General features: G+C 42.0%; 1 protein-coding gene across 5 annotated transcripts in view; it reads left to right on the top strand.

Moving 5' to 3' along the window:
• LOC107380961 (voltage-gated inwardly rectifying potassium channel KCNH7) overlaps positions 1-18,868 on the top strand; it is a 164,386-nt gene that overhangs the window by 119,528 nt on the left and 25,990 nt on the right. For all 5 annotated transcript variants that reach the window (XM_015952389.3, XM_054743248.2, XM_015952388.3 and 2 more), the window contains 3 exons: positions 11,265-11,496; positions 11,576-11,743; positions 11,920-12,119. In XM_015952389.3, the coding sequence (XP_015807875.3) occupies positions 11,265-11,496; positions 11,576-11,743; positions 11,920-12,119 (600 nt within the window). The remainder of the gene's footprint in view (positions 1-11,264; positions 11,497-11,575; positions 11,744-11,919; positions 12,120-18,868) is intronic.

Genomic DNA, 18,868 nt, shown 5'->3' with positions numbered 1-18,868 from the left:
TCCGGATATGACTTATTTGTGATCTGCAAGAGGTAAATGAGACTGTGTGACTTGACATTTGTACTGTAACTATTCGTTATAGTTGTAAACTGGCGTGATATGTGATACTAATTAACGGCTTGTTAGTTAGCGTAGCTTACCGCGTTATGTGCTGTGATACCATGTTAATGCTAAATCGTTATGTGGTAGCATTTGGTATTGTAGCTCAAATATTTTAATATGTTTAGAAGCTGAAAGGACGCTCTGAAAGTCGAGGAAGAGAGAGGTTTCTGCCTGGATGGACCCTGCTGTTTTCTGGCCCCTGATTTGTCATCGCTACGGTTCCTAACGGCCAGTTTCTGATTTGCCCACTAACTGACTCATTGGACTCGTGAGTACTAACTGGAACTAACGTGCACGCATTTTTGTTTATTGCTCCATTGGAGTGAAGCGGCCATCAGTTTTAGGTCTCACCGCACCCGAGCTTCGAATCAGGCCTGCAACAAGCACTGTGCTATAGGTGTAGTTTGGATGGGGGAAAGGTGTGTGTGAGAGTGTGGGCCCACTGTTACAAGTTTGATTAAATCGTAAGCGTGTATTTGTCAGCAAAGGTATTTAAAAAGGTTGAAATTCATTTTCTTTTAAATGTGTGAGCGGTTGTAACCGAAATAACATTAGGCACCTAAGAAAGCTATATTTTGTTTTTGAAAATCTTTTATTTTTGTTTTGAAAATCTTTTATTATAACCCATGCCGTCACCTTCACTGTGGTTTTGTTTGTTTATTTAAATTCAGTTCATTTCATTTTATAAAAGTAAGTGTTTAATTTATTTGTTTCTGTGTTGTTTAAATAAATACCCAGTGAGAGATTTGAATTTGGGTAAAATACAGTGTGGTGGTCCTTATTAACTAATTTTAGAGGGTATCGGATACCATTATTTATAGCACTACGAACCTAGGCCCAGTCTCATTGTACTATATACTCTAGCTTTACCATAGCTATGTGGGACCAGGGTTACAACCGGATTTCAATCAGCAGGTGATTAACAGGCTTCTGGAGGGCCTGATGAACTGCTGCACAGGTGTTGGACCAGAGAAACCACTAAAACATGCTGGATCGCGGCCCTCAAAACCCATAATTGAATACCTGGTTTAGATGTTCTTAACAAAACAGCACTTGATTGAACTCTTTCAAATTACTTTTAAAAACATGTTGTCGGCCCATTCCAGATAAGTGTTTACAGCTTTCCTTTTGTTCCCAGATTCTGGCATTTGCTGGCATTCAGATGTGATCGAAAAACATCTGTAAAGGCACTTTCACATCAAGTCATCTGGCTGTTGATAAAATTGTGCATCTGTAATGGATCTAATGAGCCATGCAGTCAACATTTTCATTTAGTCATTCGTTCTGCTACTTCCCAGTAAGGGTTGTCAGGAGCTGGTGTAAATTTCATTCACTCATTGGGCAGGAGGCAGGGGGGTCATCCTGGACAGGTCACCACTCCATCACAAGGTGGGCAGCAAGTGTTTACACTGAAATGGTCTATGCTGACTGCAGTACACTCCTACAGTATATTTTTCATACAGATACATTTTACGGTTTTGAGAATGGCAGCTAAAGAAGAGTCGATAAACATTTCAAATTTGCGCTTGATAATTTTAAAGACACTTATCGTATACTCTACTAAACCTCATTAAAGCCCATCTTTTATTCAGTGGTTTTGGTCCACTTCCCATAAGTTAAATGTGTCACTAAGAACTTAGCCAAAATGTGGATGTTATTTATTTTGCCTTTTTTTGACTGGCCCTAAAAAGGTTGCCACCCAAAAAACATCACACCCGCTAATATTCCATTGGATCGCCTTTAGCTTTGACTACGACACACATTTACTGTGGCGTTGTTTCGATAAGCTTCTGCAACGTCACCAGATTTATTTCCATCCAGTGTTGCATTAATGTTCCACCAAGATCTTGCATTGATGATGGTAGAGTCAGACCGCTGCACAAAGCCTTCTCCAGCAGATCCCTAAGATTCTCAATGGGGTTAAGATCTGGACTCTGTGGTGGCCAATCCATGTGTGAAAATGATGTCTCATGCTCCCTGAACCACTCTTTCACTATTTAAGCCCCATGGACAATGGCATTGCCATCTTGGAATATGCCCGTGCCATCAGAGAAGATGGAATAACCTGGTCATTCAGGAATTCCGGTAGTCAGCTGACCTCCCTGAACCGTCTACAGGTGGTTCAGAATGCCTGTGCTCGGCTTCTGACCAAGTCCTCCAAACACACCCACATCACCCCGCTTCTCCTCCAGCTTCACTGGCTGCCAGTCAACTTCAGGGTTCATTTCAAGATCCTGGTTCTGGTCTATAGGGCCTTACAAGGACAAGCACCATCTTACATTGGTGATCTTCTTAGTCCCTACACCCCCAGCAGGTCCCTGAGGTCCAGTGATCAAAGCCTACTGGTTGTGCAACACCAGGCTAAAGGTCAAAGGTGACAGATCATTTGCTGCTGTGGCCCCCAGACTCTGGACCTCTCTCCCCCTGAGCCTGAGATCAGTGGACTCCTTCAAAAAGCAGCTGAAGACTCACCTGTTCATGCTGGCTTTTGTATGACCTTCTTCACCTCTCTCTCTTTATTCTGCTCTCCCCACCTATTCCACCTTCCTCAGGATCCACTGATTTCCATTTTTCCTAGTCACTCTCTCTCTCTCTTTCTTAATGTTTTGTTTTTAAATCACAATTGTCTATTTTTGCTCATTTTAAATATATTTTCAACCATTTTCTAAATTATTTTTTATATTTTTACATTTTTTGTTTTTGTGTAGCGCCTCGTGATTTCTATCTTGAGAGGCGCTATAGAAATGATATTTTATTCTTCTTCTTATTCTCATTCTTGGGGCACATCCTGTTGCTGAACCCAGACCTGGCCAACTGCAGCAACCCCAGATCATAGCACTGCCACCACAGCTTTGTAGAGTAGGAACTGGGCATGATGGTTGCATCACTTCATCTGCCTCTCTTCTTACCCTGATGCACCATCACTTTGGAACAGGATCCATCTGGACTCATCAGACCAATTTTTAATAATGCATTGGACAGTTCTGAACCCAGTTTTAGTCGTTTCTGCATCTCCTCAGACGTTTTCTCTGCTTGATGCCAATGATCTGACCCTTCACACACAGTCTGACCCTTCACACACAGACTAACATCTTTTCCACGACCGCCAGATGTCTTTCCACATAGTTATTTAAGAAATCAGAAGCAACTCATTGCACCAGTTGGGTTAAATCATTTTTCTTAGCTGAAAGACAATCGCCCGTGCAGTAATTATCCAATAGGAGGCTTAGTTAAATCCAGGTGGTGACTCTTTTTGGGGGGCTGGATAGTATAGCTATTAGGGATGAGCGAGTGCACCACTATCTGTATCTGGATCTGTTCAACCATCTAAATTATCTGTATCTGTACCTGTACTCGGAGTGGGCGTGGCCTAACCCGGAAGTGGGTGTGGTTTAGCCGGAAGTGGGTGTGGTTACATCAATACGTTATTTTAAGTTTGATCAGAAGTTGCTATGTGTATTGTTTATTTGAAAACTATTTACAGAGCAGCCTCAGAGTTGAGATTAAATGTTTTTGATCACAATAGTAAAGGAACTATTACAGAACAAGTTTTTCAATAAAATCAGAACATTAATATTTAAGTGCATGAATTAAGAAAGAGAGAGAAGAAAAGATATTTTCTTTAGCGCCTCTCAAGATAAAAATCACGGGGCGCTTCACAAAAACAAAACATGTAAAATAGAAAAAAGAATTTAGGAAATGATTATATTTTAAATGAGCAAAAAATAGACAATTTTGATTTAAAGATGTAAAGAAAGAGCGAGAGTGAATAGGAAAGAGGGACTGGATCCTGAGGAAGAGGAAAGAGAGAGAGAGAGGAAGAAAAATACCCGACCGGAGCGGAGGCAGTGACTGACGCAGCACAAGCCGTTTTCAGCTCTGTCTTGTCAAATGCACCATGTACGTTACGAAAAAAGTAACTTTAAAAAGAAGCAAACTGAAGAAAACATAGGGAGTACTGAAGAAACGTGAACAGTGAAGCAAGCACAGAGAGATCTGTTACTGTGTGTGTGTGTGTGTGTGTGTGTGTGTGTGTGTGTGTGTGTGTGTGTGTGTGTGTGTGTGTGTGTGTGTGTGTGTGTGAGAGAGAGAGAGAGAGAGAGAGAGAGAGAGAGAGAGAGAGAGAACCGGACGCGGACTGAGCTGTGAGCTCCCGCTGCAGTTTTGTGTGTAGGGAGGGGCGGGCGCTCTATTTGACTGGCCAATCACAGAGCGGGAAGACAGTCAGTTACCCAATGAGGATTTTCCTTCTGCACGATTACAGATATTTACGAGTTTTACTCGTTTCATGTTCGTACTCATCAAAAATGCTTTATCCGTACCGGATACTTGTCTGAAACGAGTATCCGGCTCATCCCTAGTAGCTATACCATGAAGTAGCGTTTTATGCTCAATGGTGTGGCCTGTTCTCATGCGTAGGCTATTATTCTATTCGTCATGGTAGTATGATATGATCTTCTAACACAAACCTGTAACCTAGATGAGAGTCATGTGAGGGATCCAGGGTGTTGTACAGTTGTGAGTAGATGTAATGCAGTCATCGTGGAAATGTACTGCCGGGATATAGAATGTGGTGAGAGAGGAGGAGAGCCTCTCGGGGACATCTGTGATGAGTCATAGGAGCAACATAGATATTGCCTTCACACTGAAGGAGGCTTTCCACAGTTGCCACAATCTAATAGATGTTGAAGGTCACAGAGAGCATAGTGGAGTTCTAGTGGAGTTTCCTTGATCTATTCTCTGCTTGGTAAAGGCCTCATCAATTGATTCATTGTTTGGTTTCATAGAGCAAAGTGTACTGCCATAAGTATGAAACCCTACTCACCGTTAATGAAAACCGTGATCTATAACAGAAGAGGACATAAATCTCTCAGCACTACTGACGACTGTCACATAGAAGAAATCCTTCCTGTTCTCATTTGAATCATCTCAGACCAGGTCGGCTGTGTGGACAGTCTTCATTAGAACTCAGTAGTATGAAGCAGAGTCTAAGTGAAGAAATAAGTTAGAAAACACGGCTACTGAAGACTTTGTGACTTGTTGTAAAAGTGTGACATTTTCCTCTGTGGAGGAAAGTAGCCATCCTATATTTACTGTCTGAGCGGGCTGCTTCCTCTCTGCCTTTAGGAAGTTGAGGGAAGCCAAATGAAGTTAGCTCCGTGAGAGCAGTGTGCTCGGTTGGGATGATATAGAACTATGATCTCTTTAAGATGTGATGGAGCCTGGTCATTAGGAACGTTATGTGAGACAGTAAGGATTTAAAAGGATATTTTGGAAGTTACAGGAAGCCAATTTCGAGAAGTTAAAATAACCAGCGTCCTTGGTTGCTGGACTGCAGTTGAAGGTGGTGTCAGTCTAAATACATATAAACAACGTCAAAATGTTGAAGACAGGAAGCAGTGCTCTATGAGTGCGTAAATGCCAAAACTACCAAAAGAAAGAGTAGGCTCACTTCTTACATAAGTAACAAATCGGCGTGTTTCTAGCATCATCCGATCCCTCATAATCCGTTGTCCAAGTGTGAGTGGCAGAAGCTTTTCCAGTTGGTGCCTTGCCTTTTTCACATCAGCGTCCCAAAACAACGCTTTCTAATCACGTGACGTGTGACATACGTGGAAGAAGATTAGCTTTACAGACGTGATGTTTATTCTCACGTTGTGGGGGCTCGTTCCCACGCCAGCCACGTAAAAACCTAACCCACGTAAAAAAATACAATTGACAACTTTAGTGGTCGATGGCAGTAAATGAGTTAAACGACTACAAAGTCACGATTCTGAATAATTTTGAACTGTTACATGGACCAGGGTTGGTAGTTACTGTAACATTTTTGTGTTTTATAATTACAAAATAAGCAGAAAGAGCCTGTTGAAAGGGGCACCATTCATACACCAACTTTTTTCTCACTGAACAACTACTTCTCAAGATATCTGCCTAGCATACCGGCTCGTTATTGAACAACAGTTGTTACTTAAAGCATGCATAGATGCAATAATAAAAGATAGATGTTTAGTGGTTATTTTATTGTTAATCATTATTAAATCAATAAAATGGATTACTACTAAAATTTCCAATCAAGTTTATTTATATAGCACGTTCCACAACCATGGAAAGTCACCAAAGGGCTTTACGTGAAAGAAAATAAATAATACTATTGGACATAAAATAGAGGTTACGATAAAAGACTTGACATAAAACCTTAAAATCAATGGTTGAACGATAAAACGGCATGAGTAAAACAATGAAAGGACAATAAAGCATAGGAAATGCAAGATGCAGAGAATCCCTGTTGATAAAATGCCTTCTGGTAAAGGCGGGTTTTAAGGTTGCGTTTGAAAATAGACAAAATACTAAAACTATATGTTAATCGGTATTCTTTCTTTTCTTGTATCTTTTTCTTTTATCTGTACGTTTATTTTAAAATGGACTTTAAGTCTGGCAATAAACATATTGTTATTATATACAGCAAGATCTATTTCCAAAGTATTCTTCCAAACATTTGATTTTCAGTTCAGGCCAGTCAGCCACACCGAGCCGCTGCAGCTCCTCGATGGTGTTCTCTAGATATTTTAGGCTTCATCTGTTTCTATATGATTCCTTCACTCTTCACTGAGTTGTCAGAGACAGAGCGTGATGCACTGCGACGGATGATGACGGTGAGTCCAGGGTGGGATTTTGAGGACTGAGGCTCTGTAACTGGTCCACTATGGTACGCCTTCCTGCCACAGCCTCAAACTCACCCACATGATCCTTCAAAATAAAATTAGAAAAGGATTCTGCTTTTACTGCATGTAGTAGACTTCGTCCTATTTGCATTTGTGTGTGAGAGGTGTAATTAAGCAGACAAAGATGTATGAAAGTGTTATTACTGCAGGTTATTGTGGATTACTGATTTCCCAGAGAATTTTTAGGGTAATTATAAGCAGTGAGAGCTTTCTTTCTTCTTGTGTTTGTAACTGTGTGACCCTAACATATCGGCACGTTTGTGTTTGTCCCCCACCCCTCTGTTCTTCCTATTATCCATGTGTCATTCAGACAAGCCAGTGAGGGAGGTAGTGTGTTCATGCTAGAGTAGGGTACAATGGATCCCGTGGAGCAGTTCAAATTGTAGATTTATGCTTTGTAATTGACGTCAAAGCTCTGAAGAATATCAGCTGCTACTTTTGAAATTCCATTCTGTGCATTATTAAAATATCCTTCATCTGCAGCCAGCAGCTGAATCACAAAAGTAAACCCACGTTTTTCTCGTACGCTTCTTTTGTTACCATTTATGACTCAGAGCCAGGTTTGTTCTGACATTCAAGACTCGGAGAGCCGTAAACAGCCATGATAAAAACCTGATCTTCTTGTTTGTAACCGATTCTGTTCATAACTCTTATGGACAGGATTTCTCGGCACAGCCGAGGTGTCGAGGGGATCTGTTTTGGTGGCCTAAGCATCAGGTCTCTGCTTTTTGCAGATGATGTGGTCCTGTTGGCAAATGGAGCGTGAGATCGATAAGCGGATTGGTGCTGCATCTGCAGTGATGCGGGTGCTGTACCGATCTGTTGTGGTGAAAAGAGAGCTGAGCCGGAAGGCAAAGCTCTCGATTTACTAGTCGATCTACGCTCCTACCCTCACCTATGGTCACGAGCTTTGGGTAGTGACCGCGATTGCAGATACAAACAGCCAAAGTGAGTTTTCTTTGCTGGGTGTCTGGGCTCTCCCTTAGAGATAGGGTGAAAAGCTCGGTCATTCAGGAGGGGCTCGGAGTAGACTCGCTGCTCCTCCACATCAAGAGGGGCCAGTTGAGGTGACTCAGGCATCTGGTCAGGATGCCTCCTGGGCGCCTCCCTGGTGAGGTTTTCCAGGCATGTCCAACCGGGAAGAGACCTAAGGGAAGACCCAGGACACACTGGAGGGACTGTCTCTCAGCTGACCAGGGAACACTTTAGGATTCCCCCAGAGAAGCTGGCCCAAGTAGCTGGGGAGAGGGAAGTCTGTGCCGCCCTGCTTAGGCTACTGCCTCCATGGCCTGACGCTGGATTAGCAGCTGAAAATGGATGGATGTATAAACTGTTAAAAAAAAGACAAACACTCACTGCTACTTTATTGCCTTTATCTGATATTCTCATGCATGGTAATCATAGTTAAATGCCCCGATCCAATCCCATGATCGGAAATTGGGCCTGATCATGTGACTTTAAAAAAATTTGAAATTGGGTGAAAAAGATTGGATTTAACCTTAAAAACAACAAATATGACTTTTTAATTTCATCCTGAGACAGATTTTCAGATGGAATAACAATGGCTTAGTTTAATCTCATCATCAGTATCTTTTATTTCTTAGACGAAAACACCATTGTGTCACACAATTTACTGCAGGTGGGGATTCAGACACCATAAAATGCAGCTGTTATCTTGTAGACTAACGCAGATCTATCAGTATTTTGGTTGTATTTCAAACTGGACAGCAAAGGTAGTGTAACAGCCAATAGTAATTTGTGCATACTGGGCATTCAACATGCTGGAAAACACATCTCCACAGCGAATCATCGGTTTGCATTAAGTCTCAGTTCACAGCAGGATATCTAACAAAAACTCAGTCAGCCAACAGTGAACGGCATGTTAATAAACACAGAGAAATTGCGACAGAAGGCAAAACAACTAGGGCTGCAACTAACGATTATTTTCATAATCGATTAATCTGTCGATTATTTTTTCGATTAATCGATTAATCGGTTTGTTATTGTTTAGCTATTTAACCTATACAAGTGATGAATACATTTCAGTTAAGAAAAAGAAAAACATAAGAGAATTGTGCAGTTGACTGCAATCTATTTTATTGCACATTAACACAGTCAGCGGTGTAAAATGAGCTAAACAGTGCAAAATATCAGTCCAGAATAATTTTTTGGCATCAAAATATAAAAGGTAAATTCCATAAAAAATTAAGTAGAATCTAGAATAGAGTTTGTAAGTGGTATGCATTGCTGGGGGGTGAGTGTCATGTTCCCCATGTAGTTGTCCATCGTTGCTTGTTTTTTTCTGCATAAGAAACACAAATAGACTGAAATAAGTACACATATAAAATAAAGCAGCACACACACTGCAACACTAAATCAATATTACATTATTTGAATTAATTAACAACATACAGTGATCATTTATTTTGACAAAAATGTGTTGTGAGGCGTTTTACAGTGTTAGACAGTAAAACAGCCTTTTAATAGTAAAAAAAAGACTTTCTGAATTTGTCCTGTATTTGAAAATTGAAAGCGTACAACTATGCCGCGTTATATTCACCTGGACACAGCTCGTCTGTATATTTTTCTCCGCGGAGTTGTCCTTTTTTGAATGAGGAAAATAGTTATGGGTTTGTGCCGTTTTTCTCTTAACGAGAACATTCTTATAAACAGACGTGCTAAATTTGGCAAGCGCATGATACACAACACGGAGATTCACGATTGCATTTAGTCAATCAGAAGTAGAACACCGTAGACTGACGCGGCAAAAAAACATGTTTAACATCCACTATAACGAACTCAGCTCCCAAATTTGATCTGCGTTAGCTTGTTTATTTTCTGTTACTTACCTGATTTACCGGACTTTCCTCTGCTGCATCAGCCCCCACGTTTTCGTCTCAAATGTTCACTTAGGGACGTCGTGCCTCTGTGCCATGCTAGATGGTTTTTGCATATTTTGCAGGTCACCCGTCTTTACAAGGCATCTAGAGTGAAGTGCTCCCATACTCGTGAGGTTTTTGTCCGGGGTTTCTCTTCAGTTTTGTGGCTTCTATTTTTCTTCCGTATTTCTTCTTGTTCCGCCATCTCTCACAGCAAGATGCGCGTCAGTAACGTGTTACGTCGTGAAAACCGAGGGCACTTATTGGCTCGTTTCTTCTTCTACGGCTCCACTGGTAGATCAGTAGCTCATTACTGCCACACACTGGCGGCAAATTTAACAGATTGTAACCGATGTCAGATTGTGGTAAAAAAAAATAGACTTTATGCAGTAAAATATGATTATTAAACAACTAATCGATGACTAAAAAAGTTGTTAACTATTTTAATAATCGATTATAATCGATTAAATCGATTAGTTGTTTCAGCTCTAAAAACAACATGGTTTCTCATTCTGCAGCACTTGAGCTGTCCGCGCCGATAGCTACAGGTGTTATGCAGATAAAAGTTAGCCGGTAGGTTGTGGTGCCGCGTGCCTCCTCTAACACGGGAACATGCATCACTAAATAGAACCACTTAATGAGGACATGAACAATTAAATTTAAAAAATTACTTGGTAAAGCTGAGCTCCAGAAAATATCTGTGGTAGGTAATACTTCTGAAAGTACCTGAGATGTTTGGCGACCTTGGTAATTCTTTTGGTAGGTACTTTTTTGATCTGAGAGGGACATTAGTTGGTGTTGGAGCATTCAACACGGTTGGTTGATCATTCCTAATGACCATCCATTAGAAATGTGAATGATAAAACACTGGCGCATCAATATAAGCTCGTTCCTTAGTAGAACCACATCTAATCAGGGCTGAAAGAAACATGGATGACGCCATGTTGAAGTTATAGGCGGGATGGAGGAAATGCGCCAAAGTGGAAGACCGAATGCCAAATCCAGCAAGAAAGTTAAGGTGTTACCTGAAGTGCTTCTATTTCTCAGATTCTTGTTCATGTAAAGAACTAGGAAAGAAGGACTGGGGAAGCATTGGTGGGAACTTCTGATGATGGCAACCCAACTATTGGGATCATAAACACAAACAGTGGAACAAGGTTCTTCCAAAGTTTGTTTGAATTAAGTGAGAGGCCTGGTTTACGTAAAGGGCCTTAGACAACAATTGCTCCTCTGGAATTCTTCTAGGAGACATTTCTGAGGCTTGTCCCAGCTGGGAGAGCTACTGGGGCTGACCCAGAACCTGCTGGAGAAAATGGGTTTTATCAGAATGGTATTGTCCCTTAGAAAGAGTGAGAGAGCAAAACAAAGAACAATCCTATATGAATTGTGAAACCCTTGTGCGTAAGCACAAACTGTGACCATTCTAGTTCCGATTGAGATGTTTGTGTAAGGCTTTCTCCATCCATAGCCATCACCCTTTAGACCAGGGGTCACCAACCTGGTGCCCCAGGGCACAAAGCTCATAAGGTATCAAATTCTTGTATGTTCCTTTGTTTGCCAGACCACCACTCTGATCGGTTTGCTGAAGACGGCCCGTTTGTTAAGGCTGGTTCGAGTTGCTCGTAAGCTGGACCGATACTCAGAGTACGGTGCTGCCGTTCTCATGCTGCTCATGTGCATCTTTGCCCTGATCGCCCACTGGTTAGCCTGCATCTGGTATGCAATCGGCAACGTGGAGAAGCCTTATCTGGAGCACAAGATCGGCTGGCTGGACAACCTGGGGGTGTCGATAGGTACTTTCTGATAACGTCGGTTCTGCCAACAAGGTGGAAGAGAATACACAGTAATGAAATTGTCTGTTGTTCACTACAGGAAAAAAGTACAACTACAGCGACCCCACCTCAGGCCCCTCCATCAAAGATAAGTATGTCACAGCGCTGTACTTCACCTTCAGTAGTCTGACCAGTGTGGGCTTTGGGAACGTCTCCCCCAACACCAACTCTGAGAAGATCTTTTCCATCTGCGTCATGCTCATTGGATGTGAGTGGCAGCTGACCTCCTATTGATTCAGGGTCGTCTCTATGCAGATGATGTTTCATTTATCTAATGAGAATCTACTTCCATGGTGATTGTAATGAGCCTTTCTAAGGGAAATGATAACTTATGCCTATCCATGTTACCCAACTTAACCCTCGACTGTTCGGCTCCTCAACCAGCTCTAATGTACGCCAGCATCTTTGGGAATGTGTCCGCCATCATCCAGAGGTTGTACTCGGGTACGGCCAGGTACCATCTCCAAATGCTAAGGGTCAAAGAATTCATCCGCTTCCACCAGATCCCCAACCCGCTGAGGCAGAGGCTGGAGGAGTACTTCCAACATGCCTGGACGTACACCAACGGCATTGATATGAACATGGTACGAACACAACACACAAGTATAAATGTGTTTTCACTTCTCACAACTAAAGTAAAATTGTGTTTATCGCCCCCTGCTGTTCCTTCTCTCTACCTCCCAGTTTCATTTGTGTGAGTTGGATGTTTTGAACACCATTTCTCCTGAAATTCCTCTATCCTGTCCTGAAAATTCTCTTACCACATCACTGTGAAGCAGTCTTTGCCTTGTCATTGGCATAGTTTAACGGCTGTGTCTACATTCAGGGGCAGCATCCTTGTAAGGACCTGGCCTAGCCAGACCATGTAGGCCAGATCCTTCATCAACCAGGAAGTCCAGAAGTGAGCAGCTATGAAACAGATAAAAAAATCTCTTGTTTGGCCCTAATTGAGTCTTGGAGTAGGGTGGGCTGACAAGGATACACCAGACACGTCTTTGATATTCCGGGAAGGAAGGATGCATTTGAGGGATCATTTTGAGGTGCCATGAAATTTGGACTGCCTTTAAAACATTGCTACTGATGTAAGATGCCTTCAAATGCAGCCTCGGAAGGATGCGGCCCCTGAAATTGGACATCCTGTTTTCATCTCGGTTATAGTTTGCAGTGTTCAGTCAAGTGAAATGAAGGCCAGAGTTACTTTGTATGACAACAGTAACTGGGGCTTGCTTAGTCATGAAGCTGCTCATCGTACTTATACAAGTTTGTCTTTTCCATGTCTGCCATGTCAAATGGAATGACCCCCACCACTCTGGTAAGAGCAGGAGGTACATGTTCTAACTCACCAAATACTCCTCAGTGGTAGAACCTTAGCTGTGTCTCAGAGCTGTAGTGGAATGCTGTCAGCTTTTTATATTTTATTTGTTTGGACGTGTGAACAACAACTAATGTGGTTTTATTAGTGATATTGTGGACTGTTGTGACATTTTTAAGTGTGTTTCTGTGAATAGTATTTCAGAGCTTTCTGAAAGCCTCCCCTCACAGACACTGCTACCATTTTCTCCAAATACAGAGATTTGCCCCAACTGAACCACGCACAATTCGCGTTTCGTGAGAAAAAAAGATTTTTAGATACTTTCTAAAAATACTTGAGTAGCTTGAGCAACTAACGGTACTGATGCACTAACAGTTAGTCTGACTGCAGCTGAGTCCATCCTAAAATAGCTTTAATCCAAGATGCCATAGTAGTTTGTGCAACTTTGTTTCATAAACTTGCACATCGCCAACAACTTTCACATAGAAGTATAAATATAACCAGTCACAGTCTAATAAGGCAAATCGGGAGCATCCTGGGTTCAAGTACATATTGATTTTCATATTTTCTCCCAATTCTGCAATGTGAAACGTTGTGCATCTACACAAACCGTTAATTTACTGCAGCCGAATCAGAGATTCACCTTGATTTTAGCTGCATGCAGTCAAGCTCAGGGGTCCCAAAACTCATGAAGTTAAAAGTGCTCATGAGCAACGAAAATGGGACATTTCCAATTTTTAAACATGCAAAAATATATTTAAATGACCTGCATTTGATATAGCGCCTACTAGATTCCTGGAGCCCCCCAAGGCGCTTTACAGCACAAACAGTCATTCACCCATTCACACACACATTCACACTAGGGTGGGAATGAGCTGTGATGTAGCCCCAGCTGCCCTGGGGCGCACTGACAGAGGCGAGGCCGCCGAGCACTGGCGCCACCGGTTCCTCCGACCGCCACCAGCAGGCAGGGAGGGTTAAGTGTCTTGCCCAAGGACACAACAACAGCAACAAACTGAGTAGGGCTTGAACCTGCATCCTTCCGATTACGGGGCGAGCACCTAACCCCTGTTCCACCTTCGCCCAGTATTTATTATATATGTGTTTATTAGAGCAGTAGCTCAGGAGGTAGAGCAGGTTGTCCAGTAATCGGAAGGTTGCAGGTTCAATCCCGACTCTGACCAGAGAATACATCCATTGTGTCCTTGGGCAAGACACTTAACCCACCTTGCCTGCTGGTGGTGGCCGGACGGACCGGTGGCGCCTCACCTCCGTCAGCGCGCCCCAGAGCAGCTGTGGCTACATGGTAGCTCATCACCACCAGCGTGTGAATGTCTGTGTGAATGGGTGAATGACTGACTGTGTTGTGAAGCGCCTTGGGGGGTTGTAGAACCCTAAGAAGGATCTATACCAATACAGACCATTTACCACTTAATTTATTTGTAATGCTGAAAAATATTAGTAAACGTCTGAACATGAAAATGCTAAAAGTGTCTTTGTACACCAACGTCCTGCTGGAGAGACTAAAGTCCACCATTCTAGAAATGTGACTCAGGGTCACACAAACCCACTTTGGACATGCTTGGACCACCTGTTAGCTCATCAGTCCTGTAGGATTTAAACTATTTCCCCAAACAGGCTGTTCAGAAAGCAAGAAACGATTTACAACTTTTACACAAAAACAAGCTTAAAAATCGCCCAAAATGTCCTTGAAGTTGAGGTTTTTAAGTTATTTTCCAAAGCTGTCCCGAACATGCATGATACTAGAAAGCATTTGTGTTTTTTTTCTGTCACATATCTCAATGCACAGTCATGAATCGACACAAGGACTGTAAATGACATCATGGATGGATTTACAGTCTCAGTTTAAAAAAGACCCTCAGGCGCTCCAGTGAAGCTTCTATAGACCTGCAGGTGGTCTGCCTGGAGGTCCTCTTTTTTGCATGGAGTCTGTGTATTCCAACACAAAGCCCATGAAATTCATGTGGTAGCAGAGACGGAGTGATTCATGCCTGTGTGAGTGGGCACAGCCTCGCCGTGCGCTGCCAGGTTTCCCTCCTACTGTGGGAGGCTTGGCTGCACACTCGGCGGTGGCACCTGCACTTGCCAAATGCTGTTCGGTCTCTCTTCTTCATATCCAGAGCCACGGTTTTTGTTACGAGCAACACAAAGGGTTGTTATGAGCTAAAATGTTTCAAAGTGTAAAATATAGCACCAATTCAGACGTTTTCTTTTGCGTTGCTTGTGTCATTAGAACATTATTTTGTGTGTGTGGAAATAACCAGAATTATGTGTGTTTTCTTGTTTACCTGAGCGTCATTGAGACTCTGTCCCTCTCCAGTGTCTGATCATGTGGTCCTTATTTACCGTCAGCTCGAGCTGTCCGGGATCATTAGTTGTTTTGTCAGTGTTCTCTGTATTTTGTCTTTAAATGGTAAGTGTACAACGTTTGTTTTTCAACCACATAAAGTAAGAAAGTCAAAAGTCAGAATAATTTAATGTTTCCTGGATATCCATAGCGATGGGTACCGAATTCGGTACTTTTTAAGGTACCGACCGAATTCCATAGAACTGACTGAGCACCGATTCACGTCATTTGAAACGGTGCCTCGTTTCGGTACCTGTCCTTCATAACGAGAACTTGCCAAGACAGCTGCGCATGCGCAAGAGCGTGATGTCGTCGGTCCCTGCAAGCCAGTTGTAAACAGAGCAGCATGGTAGAAAGAACGCACGCTAAAGCTTGGGTCCACTTAAATGTGAAGGGTAACTGGATGATGATGAAATCAGCGACAACAATCTAAGTGAGACATCCTCATCTTAATCTGCTCCGGTAGATAAATATAATGTTTAAGATAACGTTAGCTTGATATGTTAGCTTCCGTTCCGCTAATGGTGCGTTCGCTTTCTCCTCAGAACTCCGAATTTCGAAATAGATGAACATGAACGCGTTCTAAAGTTTGGCTTCACTTTACTAAATGTGACGGGTGATTGGGTGAAGATGAAACCAGCGACAACAATCTAAGTGTGAGGCATCATCGTTTTAATCTGCTCCAGCAGCTAAATAAACTGTTTAAGATAACGTTAGCTTGATATGTTAGCTTCCATTGCCACCATTGTTATCAGCTAATGGTGCGTTCGCTTTCTCCTCGGAAATTCTAACTTCCCAGTAGGAAAAAAATCAAATGAAAAAGGGCGGCAAAAGGAATGAAGATTCACAGTAAATTTAGTTCACAGTAAAGATGTTTGCTTCAGTTTAATTATCAGCTTATAAAACTACAAGGACGATGTTAAAATACAAACAGTTGTATGTTATTTATCGTGATATTTATCAAATATGGTTATAAATTGAGAAAAATATATATTTAATTATAAAAGAGAATTAAAATAATAAACACTCAAAAGTATCTAAAATTGGTACCTTTAAGTACCGGTATCGATTCCTAGGTACCGAGAATTAGTACCGAATCGATTCAGATGTCAAAGGTAGCCACCCCCAGATATCCATACTCACCACACTGCACTATTATGTTATCAATAGTGAGCTTCTAGTACACTGAACCTCCACCGGAGGGTAGACACGCACATCTGGAAAACCACATACCAGGAGCCTCATTTATCTACCGTACCAACCAACAGATCTGTGCGTTTATCGTGCGTACGAACTAATTCACGCGTTTTATAGTATTCCTTATTTTGTACCTGTGTGCGGAAATGTTCCTAAATAGTATATAAATTATTTAACCCATTAAATAATTATTCAGGTAGAAAAAAAGCCATGTCACATAGCTGCTGCTAAAACACCCAATGGTAATCTGACATTGTAGAATGGATTTATGATGTTTTTAATTAATTAATATTATATTTAATTACATTTCATTATTTCCTTCGTCCTTGTGAAGTGCCTCGTGATTCTGCTTGAGATGCGTTAGATAAAAGAACGTTTCTAATTATTATTAATAAGGATTTGTCGGAGCATGCTCTCTGGAGTAAACGTGTTTTCGTGAGCATGACAGGAGATTTTTCTGGATCTGTGCTGTGATTTGTGGAGCGACAGACAAACCGCACAAATCCGATTCAGTCCAGATTCTATGTTACAACAACAACGAGTGTCACGAGGTGGTTTTGGAGAGAGGTTAGGACCCAAGATGCAGAACCAGATAAACGAGGCAGGAGGTGGAAGAAACGTAAAAATCCTTTAAGGAGTAAATCCAGAGAATGCAGGGTGCCAACAAACAAAATCCAAATATCCTAGTAACTAAACCTAGAGATCCCAAAAAAACAAGAGACTTAAAGACTCTAAAAGCTAGAGAGGGGAACGAGATGAAGCTGACACAAAACAATGAACCAACAACACAGACAGGGTTAAATACACTGGGGCAGGATGAGAGGGAGATAAGCTGCAGGTGTAGGGAGAGAAACCTAGTGAAATCAATTAACTAATCAGTGAGGGGAGAGTGAGCTGAGGAGGGGAAAATCACTTGACCTAAGAGTAAAAACAAAACCTGAAGACAAGAAGATTAAGATGAACAACTAATGATCTGAGGAGAACTAAAACACCAGTGGAGAAAGAAACACACTAAAAAGAGACGGGTTTTTTTTCCCGGAACTGCGCTGCTCTGGGTGGCTGCATGTTGGAGTAGCTCTGTTGACTATATGTAAGTTTTGCCTTTTCTTGGACATTTTTTCTTCTAGTTTCTCAAGAAAAACTGTATTTTTTTTTGGACATTTTATTTTTCTGTTTCTGGTGCTGTGAATTTTGGAGGATTTTTACTGCTATTTCTTAGCTTTTTCACTTTTTGAGCATTTGTTATGATGCTTAACCATGGCAACAAGCTGGTTTACAATCGGGAGCAGCTGATTAACATTGGAAAGGCTGAAATAATACCTCAACTGAAGCCACAAATCCCAAATGAGCTAAAACGCAAGAAGCGTGGGTGCAGAGCGGGAGCTGAACGGAGACAGAGAAAGAGGAAATTCAAACCATCTCTTCCATCGATCATAATGGGCAATGTGAGATCACTGGCCAACAAGGTGGAGGAACTCCAAGCCCTTTCAAGGACTCAGCCAGAGTTTCGGCAGTTTCGGAACCGCTGGAGGAGATAATGCAAAGAAGGATTCTCCAGAGAATCAAGAAAATGATGGACAACCCTGAGCATTCTCTTCACAAGACTGTCCGACAACGGATGAGTGTCTTCAGTCAGAGGCTTCTTCAGTTTGGCTGCAACACTGACCGCTACTGGAGATCCTTCCTGCCAACAGCCATTGTAATATACAACAACTCTTTGATGACTTGATTATTATTATTATTCTGAGCTACTACAGCAATCAATTTCCCTCTGGGATTTATAAAGTTTTATTGAATTGAATTGAATTAAATGAAAAGCTGAACCTATAGGGAAAAAACTACAGAAAGAAAAACTACAGAGGTGTGACTAAGGGAGACCACGGGAGCACAGGACCTGGGGGATACCTGGGGAGGGGGAAAACCTAGAGGGGCTGCAAATCAGGGGACACATGAGGAAGATGCAGACAAGGACACATGAGGACGCTAGGAGACACATAAGGAGAACCTAGAGAGGGATGGAGAACACAAGGAGACACATGAGGGAGACGCAGACCATGACAACGACAACCCCCCAGAATCTCTTCTGTTCCCCGATCATACACACGTTGCCAAGGTAACCAGGATGAATGACAGTTCAGAAGAAGCTGCACTCTCAAACTTTTCCAAATTAACTCCAAACAGAACGACTCCTTAAATGTAAATGACAATCCAACAACGATATATAATCTACATTTTTGAATTTGTTCCTGACAGGAACCTCTCTTCTGTCTCAACCGCGTTTAAAACTGTAACTTGTTTGCTTCTTTTGCACTTCGGCAGCGAGTGTCTCAATCTCACTGTCAGTAAAGTTTTTCCTTTTTGACCACATATGGTTAATTGAGGGTGTTCCCATATGTAAATGACTGAGAACAGACATGAGCACCTGGGTACGCACAGGTGGGATTTATCAGACGATT

Source organism: Nothobranchius furzeri, chromosome 14 (genome assembly GCF_043380555.1).
Source record: "Nothobranchius furzeri strain GRZ-AD chromosome 14, NfurGRZ-RIMD1, whole genome shotgun sequence".
In the NCBI taxonomy this organism is placed as follows: Eukaryota; Metazoa; Chordata; class Actinopteri; order Cyprinodontiformes; family Nothobranchiidae; genus Nothobranchius; species Nothobranchius furzeri.
The sequence above is the reverse complement of the archived record's forward strand: the minus strand, read 5'-3'. Positions and strand labels throughout refer to the sequence as shown.